This window comes from Podarcis filfolensis, assembly GCF_964270895.1.
Source record: "Podarcis filfolensis genome assembly, chromosome: 5".
In the NCBI taxonomy this organism is placed as follows: Eukaryota; Metazoa; Chordata; class Lepidosauria; order Squamata; family Lacertidae; genus Podarcis; species Podarcis filfolensis.
The window spans coordinates 4,993,452-5,012,940 of NC_139608.1; the positions used below are offsets into that span (position 1 = coordinate 4,993,452).

General features: G+C 46.7%; 1 protein-coding gene across 7 annotated transcripts in view; it reads left to right on the plus strand.

Moving 5' to 3' along the window:
• The window catches only part of DIS3L2 (DIS3 like 3'-5' exoribonuclease 2), a 197,060-nt gene that overhangs the window by 107,593 nt on the left and 69,978 nt on the right, over nucleotides 1–19,489 (plus strand). For all 7 annotated transcript variants that reach the window (XR_014547886.1, XR_014547887.1, XM_083612737.1 and 4 more), the window contains one exon: nucleotides 5,549–5,628. Coding sequence is in view for 5 of the 7 variants with exons in the window: in XM_083612737.1 (XP_083468863.1) it covers nucleotides 5,549–5,628 (80 nt within the window). In the remaining 2 variants the exon portion in view is untranslated. The remainder of the gene's footprint in view (nucleotides 1–5,548; nucleotides 5,629–19,489) is intronic.

A 19,489-nucleotide genomic window follows, 5' to 3' on the forward strand; every position in this document is an offset into this window, starting at 1 on the left:
GTCTGACGATGACACCAAATGGTCTCAGTGGCCTGTCCTCCCGTGATTTCAATAGATTAGTCCCATCTAATCTAGGAGACTGCAATTGTGGGTTTTAACAAGCCACTCTTCTCCCTATCTCCTGCAGTTGATGACAGCTTCTTGATAACTTGGGACCAAGCCTGAGCATGTCTTAACTTCTGAGCTGTAATGCAAAATGGCAGCCCTGAAGCCCTGTCTCACCAGCTTCTCAGCCTAGACAAGGCGGAAGACTTTCAGATGCACAAAACCATCTGACAGAAAGCCTCTCTCAGCCCAGCAGGATTAGATGAGCCGGTGTCTCCTGATTAAAAGTTGTTTGGCATGATGATGCAAGTGGGTTTCCTGTGTAGGAGTGAGAGTGGGAGCATAAGTGGATCACAGGAGCCCAGAAATCTCATTATCTCAGCAAAAATAGCAGGGCCAGATTCCTTTATTACGTCAAGGTGGACATTTGAGGAGTATTGATGGTGCTGAAACTTTGCTTCTTGAAGCTTTCCTGGTCTCTCCCCTATCCTCTTTGCCTCTGTAAGAAAATTTAGCTGTAGACTAGTGCTGGTGGCTTGCAGCTTATGGAGCAGACTGGTGCTTTGATGGGGTGCCAGTTCCAACCCACAGAAATCTAGCAGGAGGACATATTATGTTTCCCCGGGTCGCAATAGCTAGATTATTATGGATGTGTGTACCTTGCAGTCACAAACAGGTTTAGCTTTCACTCTAACCAGAATGATTTGTTGTATAGCTGTGCTTTCTGTTACGTTTTTGGGCAGAATAGGACTCCTGGTGTCTGTAAAAAATGATAGATGGGGTTAGCATAGCCAGATCTTTTCTTTTTTAAAGAACAACAGTGTAATTCAGCAGCAAAAAAAAAAAAAAAAGCTAATTCTATTCTAGGCTGCATCAACAGAAGACTAGTGTCCAGATCAAGGGAAGTCATAGTACTGCTCTACTCTGCCTTGATCAGACCACACCTAGAGTACTGTGTCCAATTATGGGCACCACAGTTTAAGAAGGATGTTGACAAGCTGGAAGGTGTGCAGAGGAGGGCGACCAAGATGATCAACGGTCTGGAAACCAAGCCTGATGAGAAACAGTTGAAGGAGCTGGGTATATTTAGCCTGGGAAAGAGGAGATTGAGAGGAGATATGATCAGCTATCTCAGGGGCTGTCATATGGAAGAGGAACAAGCTTGTTTTCTCTTGCTCCAGGAGGGAGGATCTGAACCAGTGGCTTCAAGTTACAAGAAAGGAGATTCCAACTAAACGTCAGGAAGAACTTTCTGACAGTGAGTGCTGTTCGACAGTGGAACACTCTCCCACAAGAGGTGGTGGACTCTCCTTCCTTGGAGGTTTTTAAGCAGAGGTTGGATGGCCATCTGTCATGGATTCTTGAGCTGAGATTCCTGCCTTGCAGTGGGGTCGGCCTAGATGCAGCTTGGGGGAGCCTTCTGACTCCACAATTCTATGATTGTATGCGTCTAACTTACCCAATGATTCGGGACGGGTGTTTGCTGTGACGAGATTGGGGTGTATTCCTGCTGTTGCTATGAAATCCTGTTTCATGCATAAAACATGCTTGAAGCAAGGAGGGGCGCCTATTCCCAAGTGAAAATGGTTGTTTTCCAGGCCTGAGATGCATCGTTCCAAGAAGGAGCTCATCAAGGTCCTAGAAACAATGATTGAGACTTTCAAGGATCTAAAAATACCCCACCCACCCAGTTTTGAAATGCCAGCCCTCTTGAGTCGAGAGAGCAAGTGCGCAGAAGTCTGGGTGCCGGGCTGAATACCTCGCAGGTCAGCGTTCCCTTGTGTCTGCTCACAATGGGAAGAGAAATGAGACCAGCTTCAAGATGTAGTTGTCTAGACATGCAGTCACCTTTTACAGTTAAATGTCATGGCGGTGCCTTGTTAAAGTTTAAACGAGACCCACAAAATCCAAACTGTAGTAAACAAAAGGCCATAGCTGACTTCTCATGGATGACGGTTGTTGCTGAAGTGTGTTTATATCTTACATTTTGTCTTTGTGAAATGAGTTGACTGAGTGAAGGGAGGCCTCTTGTCCAGCATGCCTGCATGGCCTCCATTCTGTGCTAGGAGATCAGAATGGGAGCTAGCGTGCATGTTCAGGATGCAGTTCTACATTTCAAGTTGAAATACTGCTTTGGGCCTTGCATGGTCATTTCCAAAGGAGCAGGGGTTGAATTGAGAGTGTCACTGAGCCTATACTATTGTTTGCCTGATTAAATATATCTTTCTAACTTGCAAGTAAGAGCCTCTGTTTGTGCGTTTTGGAGTGGAAGCCAGGACACCAATGCGCTGCTGTCAGAGCTACCCTAGGTCCCAGCTCACAAAGGACCAACGCTGCTTCGTTGTTAAGTACAAAAGTCTTTATTGAAGTTCAGTTTCACTTCCAAAGCCGCAGCGCGCAGCTCCACGTCTCAACCGTTAGACCGCTGATGCTCCGTCTGAGTCTCCTCCCCCTTGACACCAATTTAAGATTCTAGCCTTGCTCCACCTTTTCCGCTGCTCTTTCCTCCTCTGGGTCCGCCTGCCCGCCGGGGTCTCGCCCTTTCTAGCCTCCTCTGACGCTGATTCCCCTGAGCTGTCTCCCTCCCTCCGGCGGGCTTTAGGAGCTGGTTCCCCATCCGGGTCTCCTGCTGTCCCGCGCGCCTGCACATTTGAACTTGGCGCGCGCGCCCAGCCAGCAGCTTTCCTCCTGACCGTTTCACTGCTGCTGTCACTGCTTCCCCCTTCGGGGGGGCTAGCTGCAACTGACCTCCCTTCCGTTCCCCCACTCTCCGATGGAGGCGTGGTCAGCCCTGACTCCCTCTCTGGAGGGGACACTGCCCCTGACACATGTGACTCTTCCCCCCCACTACGCTCTGGTGGGGAAACTGGTCCCGATCCTCCACTGCTGTCTTGGGGTTCCCCTCTGGCTCCTTGTTTCTGGTGCGTCCCCCCTGGGACCCCCCTTGCCCTGACCATCGGCGCCCCCTTCTGGGAATCTTCTGATTCGCTGGAGAAGCTCATGGAATCTCTCGGGCCACTGTCATACTCCCCTACGCTGCTCTCGGATTCTTCCCCTTCGCTCTCCAATTCCTCTCTCCCCATTGCTCCTGCTCCTGATTCCCTGACAGCTGCTTTTCCGTATGTAGGGATTTTGTGTGTATGTGTTTGGAGAGGAGTATTCAACTATGTGAGCTATCAGCTGCTGCCTGAAATGACTTAGCAGTCTGGCCGTTTGACCACTTTTGTTTCTGCTGTAAGCCGCTTTGGCTTCTGTCTGAATAAATATTTTGCAATAAGCAACAAGCCTCAGGGAGAACAAGACCGTCGGACATCATCTGCTCATTGCAATCAGTCACCAGAGGCACAGACAGAAGTTTTAGCTCCCACCCACCCACCAGTTATTACAGCCTAAATAAGTTGCATTAATTAGGCGTGAGCTTGGGGTTTTAGTTTTTCTTTAAGCCACCCTATAAGGCTTCAGGATGGGGTAGGCTACAATTGCGAACAAGCCCATGAAGGTTGCATCCAGGGATGCTTTAAATAAGCTGCCGTAAACTCAGCCCTGCAAGTCCGTCAGCAGATCTGTTGCATACTGCCTCTCCCTTCTTGCACAGGAGGAAAAGGGGGCCTGATATGTTTTGGGCGTTCAGTGGTCCGGAGCTGGGATTCCATACCGCACTCCCTGCAGGCATGGACTCTCGTGAACCGGGGCCCCATTGTTGACCTCGCTAATAGATTTAATTGGCCGAGCATCTCAAAGCGGAGCGCCTGCTTGTTGCTACATTTCCCTCGATGTGCTTTGAGAGTTCTGGCACCGGCGTATTTATGTTCCGTTCATTTCCAACGCAGGCCCTTTGCCGCTGCCAGCCTATTAATTTCTAAACTGCCTGCAGCTACAGATCGCGATGGGTGGCAGGGCTTTGCGGTTGCAGCACCAAACAGCTGGACTAAGCGACCTGTTCCATTGAAACAAAACCCATGCGGCCTCTGGTTTCTCAAGGAGCCCTTAATCCTTTCTCTTAAGACCTGTCAGCACAAGAGAGCAGTTGTTTTAAGCTCCCTGCTGTCTACCGCTGCACGTCATCTGCCCGGCCGAGCTCAAAGTGTCGGATGGCTGGCCTCCGGGGTCACAGTCGTAGTGCCCCGGGCTCTAACTCGGCCTGATACGTGGGACCCCTTGCATGAGTGGGGCGTTCCCTCTCTGTTCGGACCTGATTCTGCCGAAGACTGTAAATCGAGACGTTATGTAAGCAGTGTATCTTGGAATGCGGTCGCTTTTTTGAAATTCCATTCATTAATGGGTTTTTAATTGAAGGAATATGTATCTGTGGAAGCAGGTTATAGCTGCAGTCGGTTTGTCACCAGATAGCGGGTCTCCGAGCACATGAAAGAGGAATTCTCTCGCTAGCTCTAGAGCTGCATAACCTGAAGCCCGAGGCAGGTTATGCAAATCTAACAACAACAATACCATGTGAAGGGCAATCATGAAGAAATAAAAATTGGCAAAAGAGCCCCACCTGCCATTCATATGAAATACATAAATAAATGTGTGTGTTGTAGGTACAGTGGAATTTATACACTGCTTTTGACAGGCGAGCGCTGTTGCCCCAAGCTATGGACAGAGGGACTGAGGAGGGAGTTGGTTCACGGCATGCCATTTTATTATGAATGCTTGTTCTGTGCTATGATAATTTTTATACAGTGGAACCTTGGTTCTTGAACGCCTTGGTACTCGAACATTTCGGCTCCTGAATGCTGAAAACTGGAAGAAAGTGTTCCGGTTTTCGAATGTTTTTTGGAAGCCAAATGTCCGATGAGGCTGTCAGCTATTGTTTCTGGGGGGCCTGCGCCAATCGGAAGCCACACCTTGGTTTTCGAACATTTTGGAAGTCAAGCAGACTTCTGGATTACGTTTGAGAACCAAGGTACCACTGTAATGTCTTCTTGGTTTTAAAGTGTTGATTTCACAGAAGCTTTCTTATAAATATTTTATATTAATTTAGGTAAACCACTTAGTGATCTTTTTATTGTTATTAAGTGGTCTGCAGACCATAGAACTGTAGAGTTGGAAGGGGCCCTTGCATTTCAGGAATCATTTGCCCAACGTGGGGCTAGAACCGACGACCCTGAGATTAAGAGTCTCATGCTCCACCTACTAAGCTTTCCCAGCTACTCCTATTTATCGTCATGGATGCTTTAGTTGAGATTCCTGCATTGCCGGGGGTTGGACTAGACAGCCCTCGGGGTCCCACTCCACTCTATAATTCTATGATTCTAAATAAATAGCAGAGGAGGCAAGATTTGAATTGGCAGTTTCCTGGCTCACAGCTCAGCCCTGGTGATATGCTATCCCTCAATTTGGAGACATGTGATCTGAACAAAGCACAAGAACCTAATAATTTCCCTGCTGGAGCAGACCAAAAGTCCACCTACTATAACATCCATGCCCCTTTCAGAAGCCGGTTTTCAAATTTGCTGCCCCCGGTGCTGAGTTTTCTTTGTTTCTTCCCTGTTTTTGATAGGCAAGAATGCATCTTCACCATTGACCCATCAACCGCCAGGGACCTTGACGACGCTTTGTCTTGCAAGCCGCTTCCAGATGGTAAGATGCGTTTCCTACGTCGCTTTAGTGTCTGTGCTCATGGATGTCCATTTATAGCAGCTGCTTTGTGTCTTCAAACATGTAGCTCATCAGGGGCATTAAGAACTTGAGCAGGGCTCTACGTGGATGAACGTTAATCGTGTTCACACCCCAGCAGCCCTGCTTAATAATAATAATAATAATAATAATAATAATAATAATAATAATAATAATAATTTATTATTTATACCCCGCCCATCTGGCTGGGTTTCCCCAGCCACTCTGGGCGGATTCCAACAGAACACTAAAATACAATAACCTATTAAACATTAAAAGCTTCCCTAAACAGGGCTGCCTTCAGATGTCTTCTAAAACTTTGTGAGAGCCATTAGTGGTCAGAGTGGACGGTCCAAGGTTAGCTTGACCATTGAGCTGATTCATTATTAGGAAGCCTCAAGTGTACAGGCAACTCTCAATTTACGTGGGGGTTACACTCCAAGTCTGTTTATGTGAAACTGCGTATATTTGAAACACCATTGGAAAAGCCTGCAAACACCCTCTGGCAACCCTAGAAAAAAAAAAGTAGCAGCAGCAGCAGCAGCAGTTGTTGTTGTTTAGTTGTTTAGTCGTGTCCGACTCTTCGTGACCCCCTGGACCAGAGCACGCCAGGCACTCCTGTCTTCCACTGCCTCCCGCAGTTGGGTCAAACTCATGCTGGTAGCTTTGAGAACACTGTCCCACCATCTCGTCCTCTGTCGTCCCCTTCTCCTTGTGCCCTCCATCTTTCCCAACATCAGGGTCTTTTCCAGGGAGTCTTCTCTTCTCAGGAGGTGGCCAAAGTCTTGGAGTCTCAGGTTCAGGATCTGTCCTTCCAGTGAGCACTCAGGGCTGATTTCCTTCAGAATGGAGAGGTTGGATCTTCTTGCAGTCCATGGGGCTCTCAAGAGTCTTCTCCAGCACCAGAATTCAAAAGCATCAATTATGGTCTGGAGGAGACTACCAGATGCTAAACCCCACCACAATCGCTCAAATTCCAACTTGCCACAGCCCTCAATGGTCAGTGCAATTGCTCCTGGGATTTCCCTTGCAAAGGCTTGTGGGATTGCTAGGTGCTGTTTTCGTGCCTATTTGCCCTTTCTGGGCTCTCTTTAGGGCTGTTTTTGCCATTTTTACAATCACTTCCAGATTTGAAGTGATGTGTACATGTGCGATTGTACATCAACTGGATGCACGTCCATTGCCTGTATATGCTCATTGTCTCCCATCTCCTCTTTGTCCAGTATGTGCTTTGTATGCAAAAGGTTCCCTGATGCAATTTCTGGCGTCCCTAAGGAGGACGGGGAAAGACTCCTGCCAGAAAGCCTGGGTCCGGCTGCCACTCTGTGTTCCCCAACCCATTGCCCTCCAGATGTTTCGGTCCACAGCCCCAACCAGCAACTACGTGATGGGAGTTGTAGACCAAAACATCTGGAGCGGGCATTGGGTTGGGGAAGGCTGCTCTAGACAGTGAAATGCCAGGCAGACCAGTGATCTGACGTGGTGTGAGGTTACCTGCCCATGAACTGGATCTTGATTTCAAGTAGGTGCTGCTGGAATGGCAGGGAAGTAGCTGGAAAAGCTCTCTCCTTCTTTTCCACTTGGGCTGAGTCACTTTCCAGTGATGGGAACTTCTTGAAATGAGGTAAGCAGTGACTATGTTGTTAATAAACTAAAATGGGAAGCCGTCATGTTTGCCTCGCCGCCTCTGCATTGTAACAAAGCTTTAATGAAGGTTGCTGGCCTTTTATTTTAGTAAATAAAACCTGTGGCTGCAGAGGCAGATGGAACGAAGCCTTTCTGTGTACGGGAAGAGTTAATGGAAGAGATGAGGCAGTGGGGTCTCCTAGATGCTCAGCTCCATTTTGCATTTGTAAGAATTCAGACGCTTAGAAAGTTGAGGCAATTTTAATCTGTTTTAGTATTTTATTTATAAATTTAATTATTTGGTTTTTCAAATTAAAGTTCTACAATCACACATCCAACATACATCATAAAAGCAAGATTCCAAAGAATCTCCTGAAATTCCCTTCTCCCCTTTGTGGGTCCTATTGTTAGTCCTTTCCTCCTGCATGCTTTATCATAATCCAAATCTTTTACATTTCCATTATATCCAAAACTCACCATTAAACTACAAGTGTTATTCCAATCCTACTAATGATTTTAACTGTTTACAATGATTTTTAAGATAAATTATAAATTCCCCCCGTTCCTTATTAACCTTTGCATGTTGTGAATTTTTCTTGATTTTACTGCTTTATGTTTTGTAAACCGCTTTAAGGGTTGTTGTTGTTTTACAATCAAGCAGTGTATAAATTTAAATAAATAAATCAAGCAAGCAAGGCCAGGTGTTCCCACTGCTAACCTGCTCTGAAATTGTTCTGAGCTTTAACATGCCAATGGCAAACTCGGCTGGTAGCGTCGCAGCAGCCGGCGCAGCCCTTTTGGCAAAGGGGCCGGATAACAGGATGCAGCCGTGATGGGGGTGGAATTGAATATGGAGGGGAGAGAAACCCACAAGGTACCGCAAGTGACGTCTGAATTCCTGGGATGGTTGATTCAGTGCTGCAAGATGGCCAGGGCAGTGGCAGCTTCCTTGGCCTGCGTCTTGTCGTTAGAAAATGAGTGCTGGCAGTACATTACGGAGATTGGAAACAGGTCTCTGCATCTGCGTAGTTAGGAATTGGTCTTGAATGACAGCTCGCCACATGCCCTCTCCCGAATAATGCTTGCTGCGTTGTGTAGCTCCTACGGGTGAATATTTCTGTCGTGTTTAATTTAAAAGGCTGCTTGCCCACATATTTCTGCATATTGCACCCAGCTTGTCAAAGTGATCAGGTTGTATCTGAGCAAAATCTCAGGCTGAGAGCTTAATTCAATTGAGGGAGACATGTCCTCATCCTGTTGCTGGACAGTCATTCATTCATTCATTCATTCATTCGGAGGAATGCCTTAGGAGGCTGCTGTGAAAGGCCAATTCACCATTTAGCCCCGGACTGGTGTCGGTTCTGGTTACCAATGTTAATACTGGGTTGCACTTTCCATCCTTGAAACCTGGAAAATCTGGGACTGGAATCTGTGACAACTTAGATCAGAGGTTTTCAACCTTTTTGAGTCCACTGCTCCCTTGACCAACTACCTTCTTTCTGCGGCACCCCTGTGGGGCTCAGGAGCCCAGTTAGTTCCCCCCTTGCCTGCAGAGCTGGCAGCCCCTCACCCTCTTTCAAACACCCTCCCTTGTGGAGCATTCCCTCAGCCTCCTCTCTTTGAGAATCCTCTGGGATTCTCAGCACTGCTGCCACCCCTGGCCTCTGAACTCCCTGCTCCCTCGCTGCCCCAAGCAGAGGTGTACCCAGTATTCTGAACTGATGCTGAAACTGTGTGCTCGTTTCTTATTTCTTTTATTTTTTATTAGGGATTTCAACATAACAATTTATCAAAAATACATCATCCACATTCCCCCCCTTCCCCCCTCCCCCCTAAAAAAGAAAAAACCTACCCTCCCACCCCTCCCTGAGACTTCCCTCAGCTCCTCTCTCTGGTTTCTCAGCACATGTTATTCTCTGCATGTTATAAAATTGTAAAGATCCTCAATTTATCTATCTGTATGTTACCAATAAGGGATGCAGGTGGCGCTGTGGGTTAAACCACAGAGCCTAAGACTTGCCGATCAGAAGGTCGGCGGTTCGAATCCCCGTGACCGGGGTGAGCTCCCGTTGCTCGGTCCCAGCTCCTACCAACCTAGCAGTTCGAAAGCATGTCAAAGTGCAAGTAGATAAATAGGTAAGGTAAACGGCATTTCCGTGCACTGCTTTGGTTCACCAGAAGCAGCTTAGTCATGCTGGCCACATGACCTGGAAGCTGTATGCTGGCTCCCTCGGCCAGTAAAGCGAGATGAGCGCTGCAACCCCAGAGTCGGTCACGACTGGACCTAATGGTCAGGGGTTCCTTTACCTTTACCTTATGTTACCAATAAAGAATTTCTGAGTGTTTATTCAAAACCTGTCAAGGAGTCCAGTTGATTTTGTTGTTTCTTTAAATACTTCGTAAAAGGTTCCCATTCTTCTTTAAAGTCACAGTTATCCTTGTCATGTAGTTTATGTGTCAATTTTGCCAGTTCCACGTTGTCCATCAATTTCTCTTGCCACAGTTCTTTAGTCGGGATTTCCTCATTCTTCCATCCTTGTGCTATTAAGACTCTTGCCGCTGCTGTCGCATACATGAAAATGTTTTTTAATTTCCTTGGCAGGTCTTTTCCTACAATCCCTAACAAGAAAGCTTTGGGCTTTTTTACAAATGTTAATTGGAACATTTTCTTCAGCTCATTGTATATCATTTCCCAAAATTAACAGTGTGCTTATTTCTTGAGTAAAGATTTTAGGTTTCCTCGAGCCGTAAGTTTGAATACGGTGTCCGAGGGTGAGAGCCAGGGCACAGTCACTTTCCTCTTGGACAAGAGGCATTAATGTGTCTTCTCCAGAGACTGCAAAACCAAATCAGAGCAAAATTTTCCAGGGAGGTTCTCAGAGCTTCAAGGAGACCTTCTTGCCTGCCTCTTTTACTGAAATAGTATTTGAGCTAAGAACTCGTTTTACATCTGGCGCCCTGCATCCTGGAACATCTCCAGAGGCCAAAGACCAAGCAACATGCACGACCTTAGCAGTGTTCAATGGAGATACATCAAAGAGGACTTGCGCCCTCCCGACCCCAGGGCTTTCCTTCCAGGAACAGGATTAACTTCCTCTACACCCAGAAGGATTCCAATTTGCAAAGGCTGTTGGGTGCCACTTCCCATCTCTGTAAATTCAATGAGTATTAATTTCCTGGTAGAATTAGCCTCTTGAATGGAGCATGGAATAGTAATAAAAACAGCTTGAGGTGTGATTTGCCAGAAATTGTCCTTTCTCTCTTCATCTCTTTGGCTGAGAGCCCTGATGTTGAGTGGGGGCTTCTAGCATCAGCCAAATTCAAAAAGTTCTCCCCTTGTCAGAGCTGTCATATTCCCCCCCCCCTCTCTCTCTCTCTCACACACACACACACACAGAGAGAGAGAGAGAGAGAGAGAGAGAGAGAGAGAGAGAGAGAGAGAGAGAGAGAAAGAGAGAGAAATCTGATCTTAACAGAAGCACTATTGCCTCTTGGACATGGCTTTCTTAGCTGCTTGTCTTCTTTCTGCGAGGTTTTTTATTTTGAACTTTGCAGCCTTGTGTTGGGAAAGAGGCCTCAGGACAGGCTGAGGGCAAGCCTGAATGAGGCAGTTTAATAGTTTAGGGCAGGGGCAGGAACAGAACAGGAGTTTCAGGTGGGAGAGGAGTGATACAAGCATCCTGTGGTCCATGGAGGGAACGTGGATTAGTCTCTAAAGGAAGCTTGGAGGAATGAGCAGTGCTGCACAGATGGGCCACTGGCCTCAGGCAACTTCCTGCGTTCTCATGTGCAGCCCAGAATGGCCCAATTGCCAGAAAAATCTCAAAATTGGGGTATTTGTTTTTCCCCCTCCCTCAAAATCAGGGACCCAAAGCGTACTACAAAAATGGTTAAGATATTTCCAAGCCACCCAGAAAATTGAAATTTAGACCATATACATTTCAAGAATGCTCTGATTGCTGGGAAAATGTGAAAACGAGGGCGTTTTTACACAGAATAGTCAAAACTCTGGATATTATTTTTTCCCAGCCCATTTGAACATGCTGTGGGGCATGCGAGGTGTCGGACTGGGTAGCAGCCAAGAATGTGCTGAGTATATGCCCCTTCTTAGGGAAAGGGAGCAGGATTGTTTTGCCCTAGAGGGACTCATGGTCTGATTTCTCTTTGGATACAGGGGCTGTCTCAGAAAGGAGAGGCTAGTCAGGACCAATGTGGGAGATTGAAGTGGCGCCTGTTGACGTGCCTGCCCTCAACCCTGCCTGTGCTCCTTTTGGCCTTCTTCCATCTTCCCCTGGTCCTGCTAAGATGCTGCTTGCTCCATCCGTCTCCAGGAAGAGCTGCTTACATTTTCATTCACGGCAACCTGGAAGCATCTCGGGGCATTTCTGAAGCAGCCCATGTCCTGAGCGCCGCAACTTCATAAGCCTGTGACATATTTTACACAGCGCAGATCTGGCTAAAGCATCCTGCAGCCTGGCTAATGCCAGGATCTGGATGTTCAGCACCCATCCTTAGAACAAGTCTGTGCACCTCACTTCTGTGCTCACAGCAGGGTACCTCATATCCTGTGTGTTCCTCAGCCATATGCTCTACCTATGTCCACTTGGCACCCATGCTTTTGAGCTGGCTGGAGCATGTGGAAATCACTCTCTGCAGAGGCTTCAAAGGCCAGGCCTGTCCCACATCTAAATTATTTGTCAGGCTTAAGGTGCTGGCGAATAGAGCTGGAGCAACTATACACCTCTTGTTTTGCAATGTGAAGTGTATCTCTTAATGTTGCTTCATAATGGGATTTAGGAGTCTGGATGCCTTGATTTATTAGCTGCTGCAGACAAAACACGCACGTAACCCTATCAGGCTTTTAATTTTGTAATGCACGGCATTGGGGCTTCCTCCCCCCCTCCCCCCCCAGTACAACTCCCACTTCAGAGGCTTCCAGTGCCTCATGGAAAACTTTGAAAATGCGTCTTTCGAAGGCACGGTCCTCAGCTCCACTTTCATTTCTGCTATTTGGTGACTTTCCATTTGGTCTGCTGCTGATCATCAGCTGGGCTATGCAGAGCTGCATGGACAAGGAGGAAGCCTTTGCACTCACACACAGTGTGTATGACTGATCCTACCCCTACTGCATCTCCCCCCCCCCCCCGATCTAGTTCCACATACCTCTCAAAGATCCACTCTGGGGATCAGGGGACAGTCAGAAGCCATGTTGACCCTGGGTCGTCATTCAGTGTGTGTGTGTGTGTGTGTGTGTGTGTGCAGAAAAATTGGTGACACGCCTGTGTGTGAACATGCAAAAGTGATTCCTGTGAGGCCCAGTTTTTGTTTTAATCCAGCCTGAAGTGGGAGGAGATGGGGTATTTCAGATTGCGTCCTCTTTTGCACTCTGCTTTTTGAGGCGGAGTTGTGCAGATGCTTGCACATACTAGTGTGCAAACTTCTAAATAAATAGAAAAATCGACACTGCTTCACAGCAAAACTCCAGAGCGACTTACCCACATATACCTCTGTTAGTTATGAACATTATTTATCTGCCCTTCATCAAAAGAACAGAAGAAGCTAACCTGCTATTAGGCTGTTTGCCCACCCAGGTACGAATTGTCTGATTTGACCGGGAATCACTCAGAGAAAGGTGTTTTCTGGTATCTGCAAACTGAGATCTGTTACTGAGAAGCTTCATTGACATGGAACTCCACATATGCTCCAGTAATGTGTGCGTGGTTAGGCTTGGGAATTCTGTGGCCACCTCCATGTGCTTTCAATGGGTGGGTGTGTATACATTTACTGGTGCAAGGAGATGGAGCTCCTGGAGCCTCCTCTGAACATGTTTTCCCAGTGAGCCCTCCTTGAGTGAAAAAAAAGAGACCTCCATTTTCCCATCCACTTGGAGCAAGGCCGGCCCAACCATTGGGTAGAGAGCTGTCTTGGGCATTAGATTCAGGGGCGCTGGAGGATAGAGCTCTGTGGTCCTCAGGTGTGCTATTCCACCCCCAGTCTGGAAGTGAGATTCAGCTGCGGCTCCGATCCGTTTCTGCATGTGAAATGGAGAAGGTGCCATTTGGTCTTCCACACCAAGCAAAATATTTTGGAACCTGTCCTTGAGATGATATGAGGAGGTGCGTTTTTGATGGTCAGGTTGGTGGGAAGCCCTGGGAAGACTGACCTTTTCTAAACACGCCCCCCCTTCTTTGCTTTGGAGGCTCACCCCGGGAGATTCTGACACTCCGAGAACATTGGGTTCTCTTTGGGTGTTTTGTTCTCGCTGTGTTTTTCTTCAGTGTTTCATGTCAAAAGGAGTGAGGGGCGGGGGAAGTTGGTAACTGTTGAGTTCAGTTTTTTTTGGGGGGGGGAACATTGAGTGGATGGAATGGGCTTGCCTTCTTCCATGTCCCTTGGCTGAATCTGCCTTCTATGACATTCAGTTTTACCGTGGTCTGGTAAACAAAGCCGCCAATTCACGTTCCGCTCCTTGGCACTTTGCGAAAACCAGAATGCCCCCGGGCCAGGCAAGGAAGGTTTATGTAAGCCAAATAAAGCCCTGAACAATGAATTGGCATGCTTTTTGGCGTGAAGAGGGACCGGGCTGCCGGCCTTCAAAACGCCAGCTGATTTCAGGGGCCCATGGTCTCCTACTGGTAAACTCTGGGTCCCTTGGTGAATTCCTTCAGCAGCTATGGAAGCGATAAATAAACAGCTAGCTTTGAAGATGAATTGGCCCCAACTCCATATGAGAAAAGTTGAGGTGTGCTTGAATGCTTTCAGGAGAATTCTTGCTTTGCCGTTGAGCCACAGCCGTTCCTTGTCAACAGAGGTTAAAGTTAGCCTTGGAAAACCAAGTCCCTGTCTTGATGGCATCCCTGTTTCATGCCTGTTAGCATGGCTCAGATATTGAAATGGGGCTTAAAATAGGGTTAAATTGCGTACTCTGTAGTGGTGATAGTCTTTCAAGCTGCTTTCAGAGCACTGCATCTCATAGTCCTGCTGGGATATACAGTCATACCTCGGGTTGAATGTGCTTCAAGTTGAGCGCTTTCGGGTTGCGCTCTGCGGCAACCCAGAAGTAACGGAGCGCGTTACTTCCGGGTTTCGCTGCTCGTGCATGAGCAGATGCTCAAAATGACGTCACGCGCATGTGCGGAAGCAGCCAAATGCGACCCACGCACGTGCAGACGCGCCGTCGTGTCTTACATTCCATTCAGGATGCGAACAGGGCTCCGGAACACATCCCGTTCGCATCCCGAGGTACCACTGTAATACCTCCCAGCACCAGTATCTGTTCTCACAGAACTGGCTAATTTTCTCTTTCCCTGTTTTAATCTGGATGGTGAAAAAGTTGCTTAGGAAAGTGAATGTGAATTTACCACCAGGGTATCTCTCCCGCTCTTCCTGCTCCTGCTGTTCACACAAACTTAAACTCCAGTTTCCCCATTTCAAGAGTGAACACTTGATTCAAATTGCTGCGTTGGCAGCTTTTACTGAGTACTTACAGACCCTTCCTCCCTCTCTTTCTTCATCCTGTTTTATTATTATTATTTCTTTGGTAATAAAGGAAAATTGAGTTCTCTGGGCTGTTTTTGTTCGGGGAGGTGAGGTCATCAGTGGAGAAGTTGAAATCCCAGCTTGCTTTAAACTCTTCTCATAGGTGTGTTGTATAAATCATTCCTCCTTCAGTTGCCACATAGGGTTGGGGTTACGCACAGCATCCTGGAATGGGTTCAAACCCATTAGACTCTTTTTTCAGATCTCAACAAGCCCTTTGTATAACCATGTGTAACATGGGAAGAAACTGTTCCAATGGATGGGTGCCATTTTTAACTTCAATCGCTGCGAGTTTACATATGAGATCGGAGTTGATTAGGGCTAAGCCAAAACTGCTTACTGTTTTGGGGGCATGTTTTTGGCAGTGTTGAGGGAACATTGAAACATTTTCAGCAGTGACTGTGAAGATGTTTGGCCTATTCTTTCCATTGCCTCCTTTTGCTCTCTCTCAGCAGTTTGTTTTCCCTTAAGGATGCAACCTTGTTCATTCTGTACTCTTTGGTTGAGATTGTTGTTGTTGTTGTTTAGTCGTTTAGTCGTGTCCGCCTCTTTGTGACCCCCTGGACCAGAGCACGCCAGGCACTCCTGTCTTCCACTGCCTCCCGCAGTTTGGTCAGACTCATGCTGGTAGCTTCAAGAACACTATCCAACCATCTCGTCCTCTGTCGTCCCCTTCTCCTTGTGCCCTCCATCTTTCCCAACATCAGGGTCTTTTCCAGAGAGTCTTCTCTTCTCATGAGGTGGCCAAAGTATTGGAGCCTCAGCTTCAGGATCTGTCCTTCCAGTGAGCACTCAGGGCTGATTTCCTTCAGAATGGATAGGTTTGATCTTCTTGCAGTCCATGAGACTCTCAAGAGTCTCCTCCAGCACCAGAATTCAAAAGTTGAATTATGGTTGAGATTACCCATGTGAATAATCCAGGAGGCATTGCTCTTGCTCTCAGCTGATTTTTCTTCTGCGATGTCATTGTGTGACCAAATTTGGTGAATTTAGAAGAATCATAATGGCATTCCATTCGTTATGTGATTCATGATTGGTTGGGCTTTGGGGCTAATCAGGCAAATGAGATGGCATGTTTATTTGTATCATTTATTATTTCCATGGTCGTCGATTATAAAACCCTGTAAAAAGATGATTTAAAAATTAGGCAAATGACAAAAGTAGTAACTATGTGCTGAAGTGGGAGCTGATAGAGGGAGTGGGATCAGATATGGTATTCTCACAAGGTTTGTGGTATTCTCTAAGGAGTTTGGCTCAGGTTTTAATTCATTGAGATAGTTGGGTCAGATTTACTGTACTGATGTGATTGATCGTTCAGCCCGGACACTGAGATCCAGCACCCAAGGGCTTTCTGGCAGTTCCCGCACTGCAAGAAGTGAAACTACAGGGAACCAGGCAGAGGGCCTTCTCGGTAGTGGCGCCCTCCATGTGGAACACCCTCCCATCAGATGTTAAGGACATGAGTAATTATATAACATTTAGAAAACATTTGAAGGCAGCTCTGTATAGGGAAGTTTTTAAGATTTAATGTTTTAGTATGTGTTTCTGTATGCTGGAAGCTGCCCAGAGTGGCTGGAGCAACCCAGTCAGATGGGCGGGGTACTATTGCTGCTGCTGCTACTACTACTGCTACTACTACTGCTACTAATAATAATGGAATGTGGTGCAAACATAGACATTTAGGAAGCCTGCCTTATATTGAGTCAAACCACTGGCCCGTCTTGATCAGTATTGTCTACAGCAGAGCTTTCCAAACTTTTCATATCAATGACACACTTTTTATCCAGTTTTAATTCAGTTTTACTAGCAAACTGGAGGTTAAACTAACCCCTTTCCAGCCCCGAGAGGAGCACGGGAAGTGTTCACACGAACATGTTGCGGCACACAGTTTGGAAAGTTCTGGTCTACTGTGGCCAGAAGTAGTTCTGTAGGATTTCAGACAGAAGTCTCTCCCAACCCTACCTGGAGAGTTCTGGGGATTGCAGCTGGGACCCTCTTAATGCAAGGCAGATGATCTGCCACTTCGAGGTCAAGTGTGAAGGGTGGGGTGGGAATCAGGAGGCGTTAGGCTGCCCCCTCGCTTTAAGAACCTGAGATGGGAACCCCAAGCGCGAAACGAACTCTCGCTCGGTGTTGTTTTCCTTGGCGGCTTCCCCTTTGTGTTATCCCTCTCGGTTTGTCAACATTCGGTTTGGGGCAGAGAGTTCATATCTGCAAGAGCCTGGATATCGGATTAGGCTGCGATTAACGCCATGATGTAATGACTCCCTCCTTTTCCTTCCATCAATATTTGTCCTGTAGGGTCGGTATATTAGAATATAGACTTCAAAAGGGGTGTCTTTTTCCCTCGCCCTCTGCAACTGTTTGGCTCCCGTCGCTTGCAATATTCTCACTGTTGGTCTAAGGCTTACCATCTAAGTAGTTTTAGGCTTGACCCGCCAGCCTCCCGGTGGAAGAGCTTTCAGAGCCTGTGATAACACGGGGAGGAGGCCGTTTCTGAAGAGTTGTGGTATGCATCCCTTGCCGTGGGATGGGGGTTCCTTCTTTCCCCTTGCACATTTTTAATTATTCTCTCAGCAGGCCATTCTAATGAGGATGAGGGTGGATTTTTTGTTCTCAGCGCTGATTGCTTGGGAAGGAACTGGGGAAGGAGGAGAGTTAGAGAGCTGCAGGAAGGCAGGGACCTCCAGTCCTTGCGACGCTCTCATTGCAGCAAGATCTCCCGGGAACAGTTGCTGTGCCCACTAGGCCTGGCCTCCCGAGCTGTTTGTTTCTCTGAATAAAGGGTTAATTTCACCAACACCGTGTGAGTTATTGCTGACCTGGCTTCCGCCCCTGTTGAGTTTCCTAAGGATGTTTTTCTTGTTATTTAGTTGTTTAGTCGTGTCCGACTCTTCGTGACCCCATGGACCAGAGCACGCCAGGCACTTCTGTCTTCCACTGCCTCCCACAGCTTGGTCAAACTCATGCTGGTAGCTTCGAGAACACTGTCTAACCATCTCATCCTCTGTCGTCCCCTTCTCCTTGCGCCCTCCATCTTTCCCAGCATCAGGGTCTTTTCCAGGGAGTCTTCTCTTCTCATGAGGTGGCCAAAGTATTGGAGCCTCAGCTTCAGGATCTGTCCTTCCAGTGAGCACTCAGGGCTGATTTCCTTAAGAATAGATAGGTTTGATATTCTTGCAGGCCATGGGACTCTCAAGAGTCTCCTCTAGCACCAGAATTCAAAAGCATCAGTTCTTCTGCGATCAGCCTTCTTTATGGTCCAGCTCTCACTAAGCTCTCACTTTATGGTCCAGCTCTCCTAAAGATAAGGTATTGCTAAGGTCAGCTCTTTTGGTCTTGCCTTAGGAGGATTCCTTGTTGCTCTGGCCTTCAAGATTAGTTTGTGCTGCTTTTCGTCAGCATCTGGAACACAGACACTTATTTAAGAGGGCACTAAAATTCTCCCTTGCCAGGACTTGGACCCTGAGACAAACAAAAATGTACTTGGCAACCCCAAAGATAATTGGATGGAAGAATGTTTTTAACCATAACTGCTTTTAAACTTCTTTTTTAAAAGAAATTGCAATTGTTTTTAGATTGTCTTAATCTGTTTTAGAATGTTTTTGCTTTTATTTTTTAATTGTGTATCTGTCTAGATCTGGTTTAGGGATTGAGAACACAACAGGAGTCTTGGAGTTGCCCATCAACAGGCAGTGTTTCTCAAATTTGGGTCTCCATCGGTTGTTGGACTACAACTCCCATCATCCCTAGCTAGCAGGACCCATGGTCAGGGATGATGGGAGTTGCAGTCCAAAAACAGCTGGGTGTCAAATTTGAAAAACACTGAACCTGGACAGCAGACAGAACAGGTACACAAGCCACCTGCTCACAGGTTTTTAGCCAAAATATCATTCCGCTTCTCCCCCTTGTGCACCCCCTAAATCTGCTCTGGGTATCCCCCGACCCTGCATACTAGATTTGGAGCTGATTTTTGGGGGGAGGGGGAGGGGGAAGGTGTGAAAATCTTACAGCAACACTAGTCCCTGCGCCAGGTAAAATATAGAATGCAATAACACCCAAAGACTGTAACATAAAGGTTGCATAGCTTTTGTGAATCTTTCTTGCATACAAAGTTTGTATGATATAAAAATGAAAGCCTACCATCCAAAGGTAAAGTTTCAAAACATAAAAAAGAGGTAGCTGTGTTACTGCTTTAAAAAGAAAACTTGCTTCCGTGCGCAAAATAAAATATAACTAAGGTCTTATAAAGGAGGATGGAAATCAGCTGCCAATCTGTGTACCACCTACAGATGTGAATCTCAGAAATAGCCATTACACTTGAGTGGAACAATTACTTATGAGTAGAGCTACTATTTTAAAAAGAAATCATTTATTAAACGATCGTAGAAATACACTTAAATCCATTTTGTCATTTAAACCACCAGAGGACCTGGAATTAACTTGTGTATCCAAAATACTTCTCATTGGGAAAGTAGCAAGTCCAAAGATAATCTTTTTTATGGACTAGGATGAATTCTTTCTAGAGCAAAAAATAATAATAACCAGAAGTCCTGTGATGACATTCCAGAAAATGCATGGTTAATGGGGTTTCTAGTACGAATGTTGGGCTTGTGTTCAGTTAACTTCAGCTTAAGAGGTCTAATGATCTGACCAACAT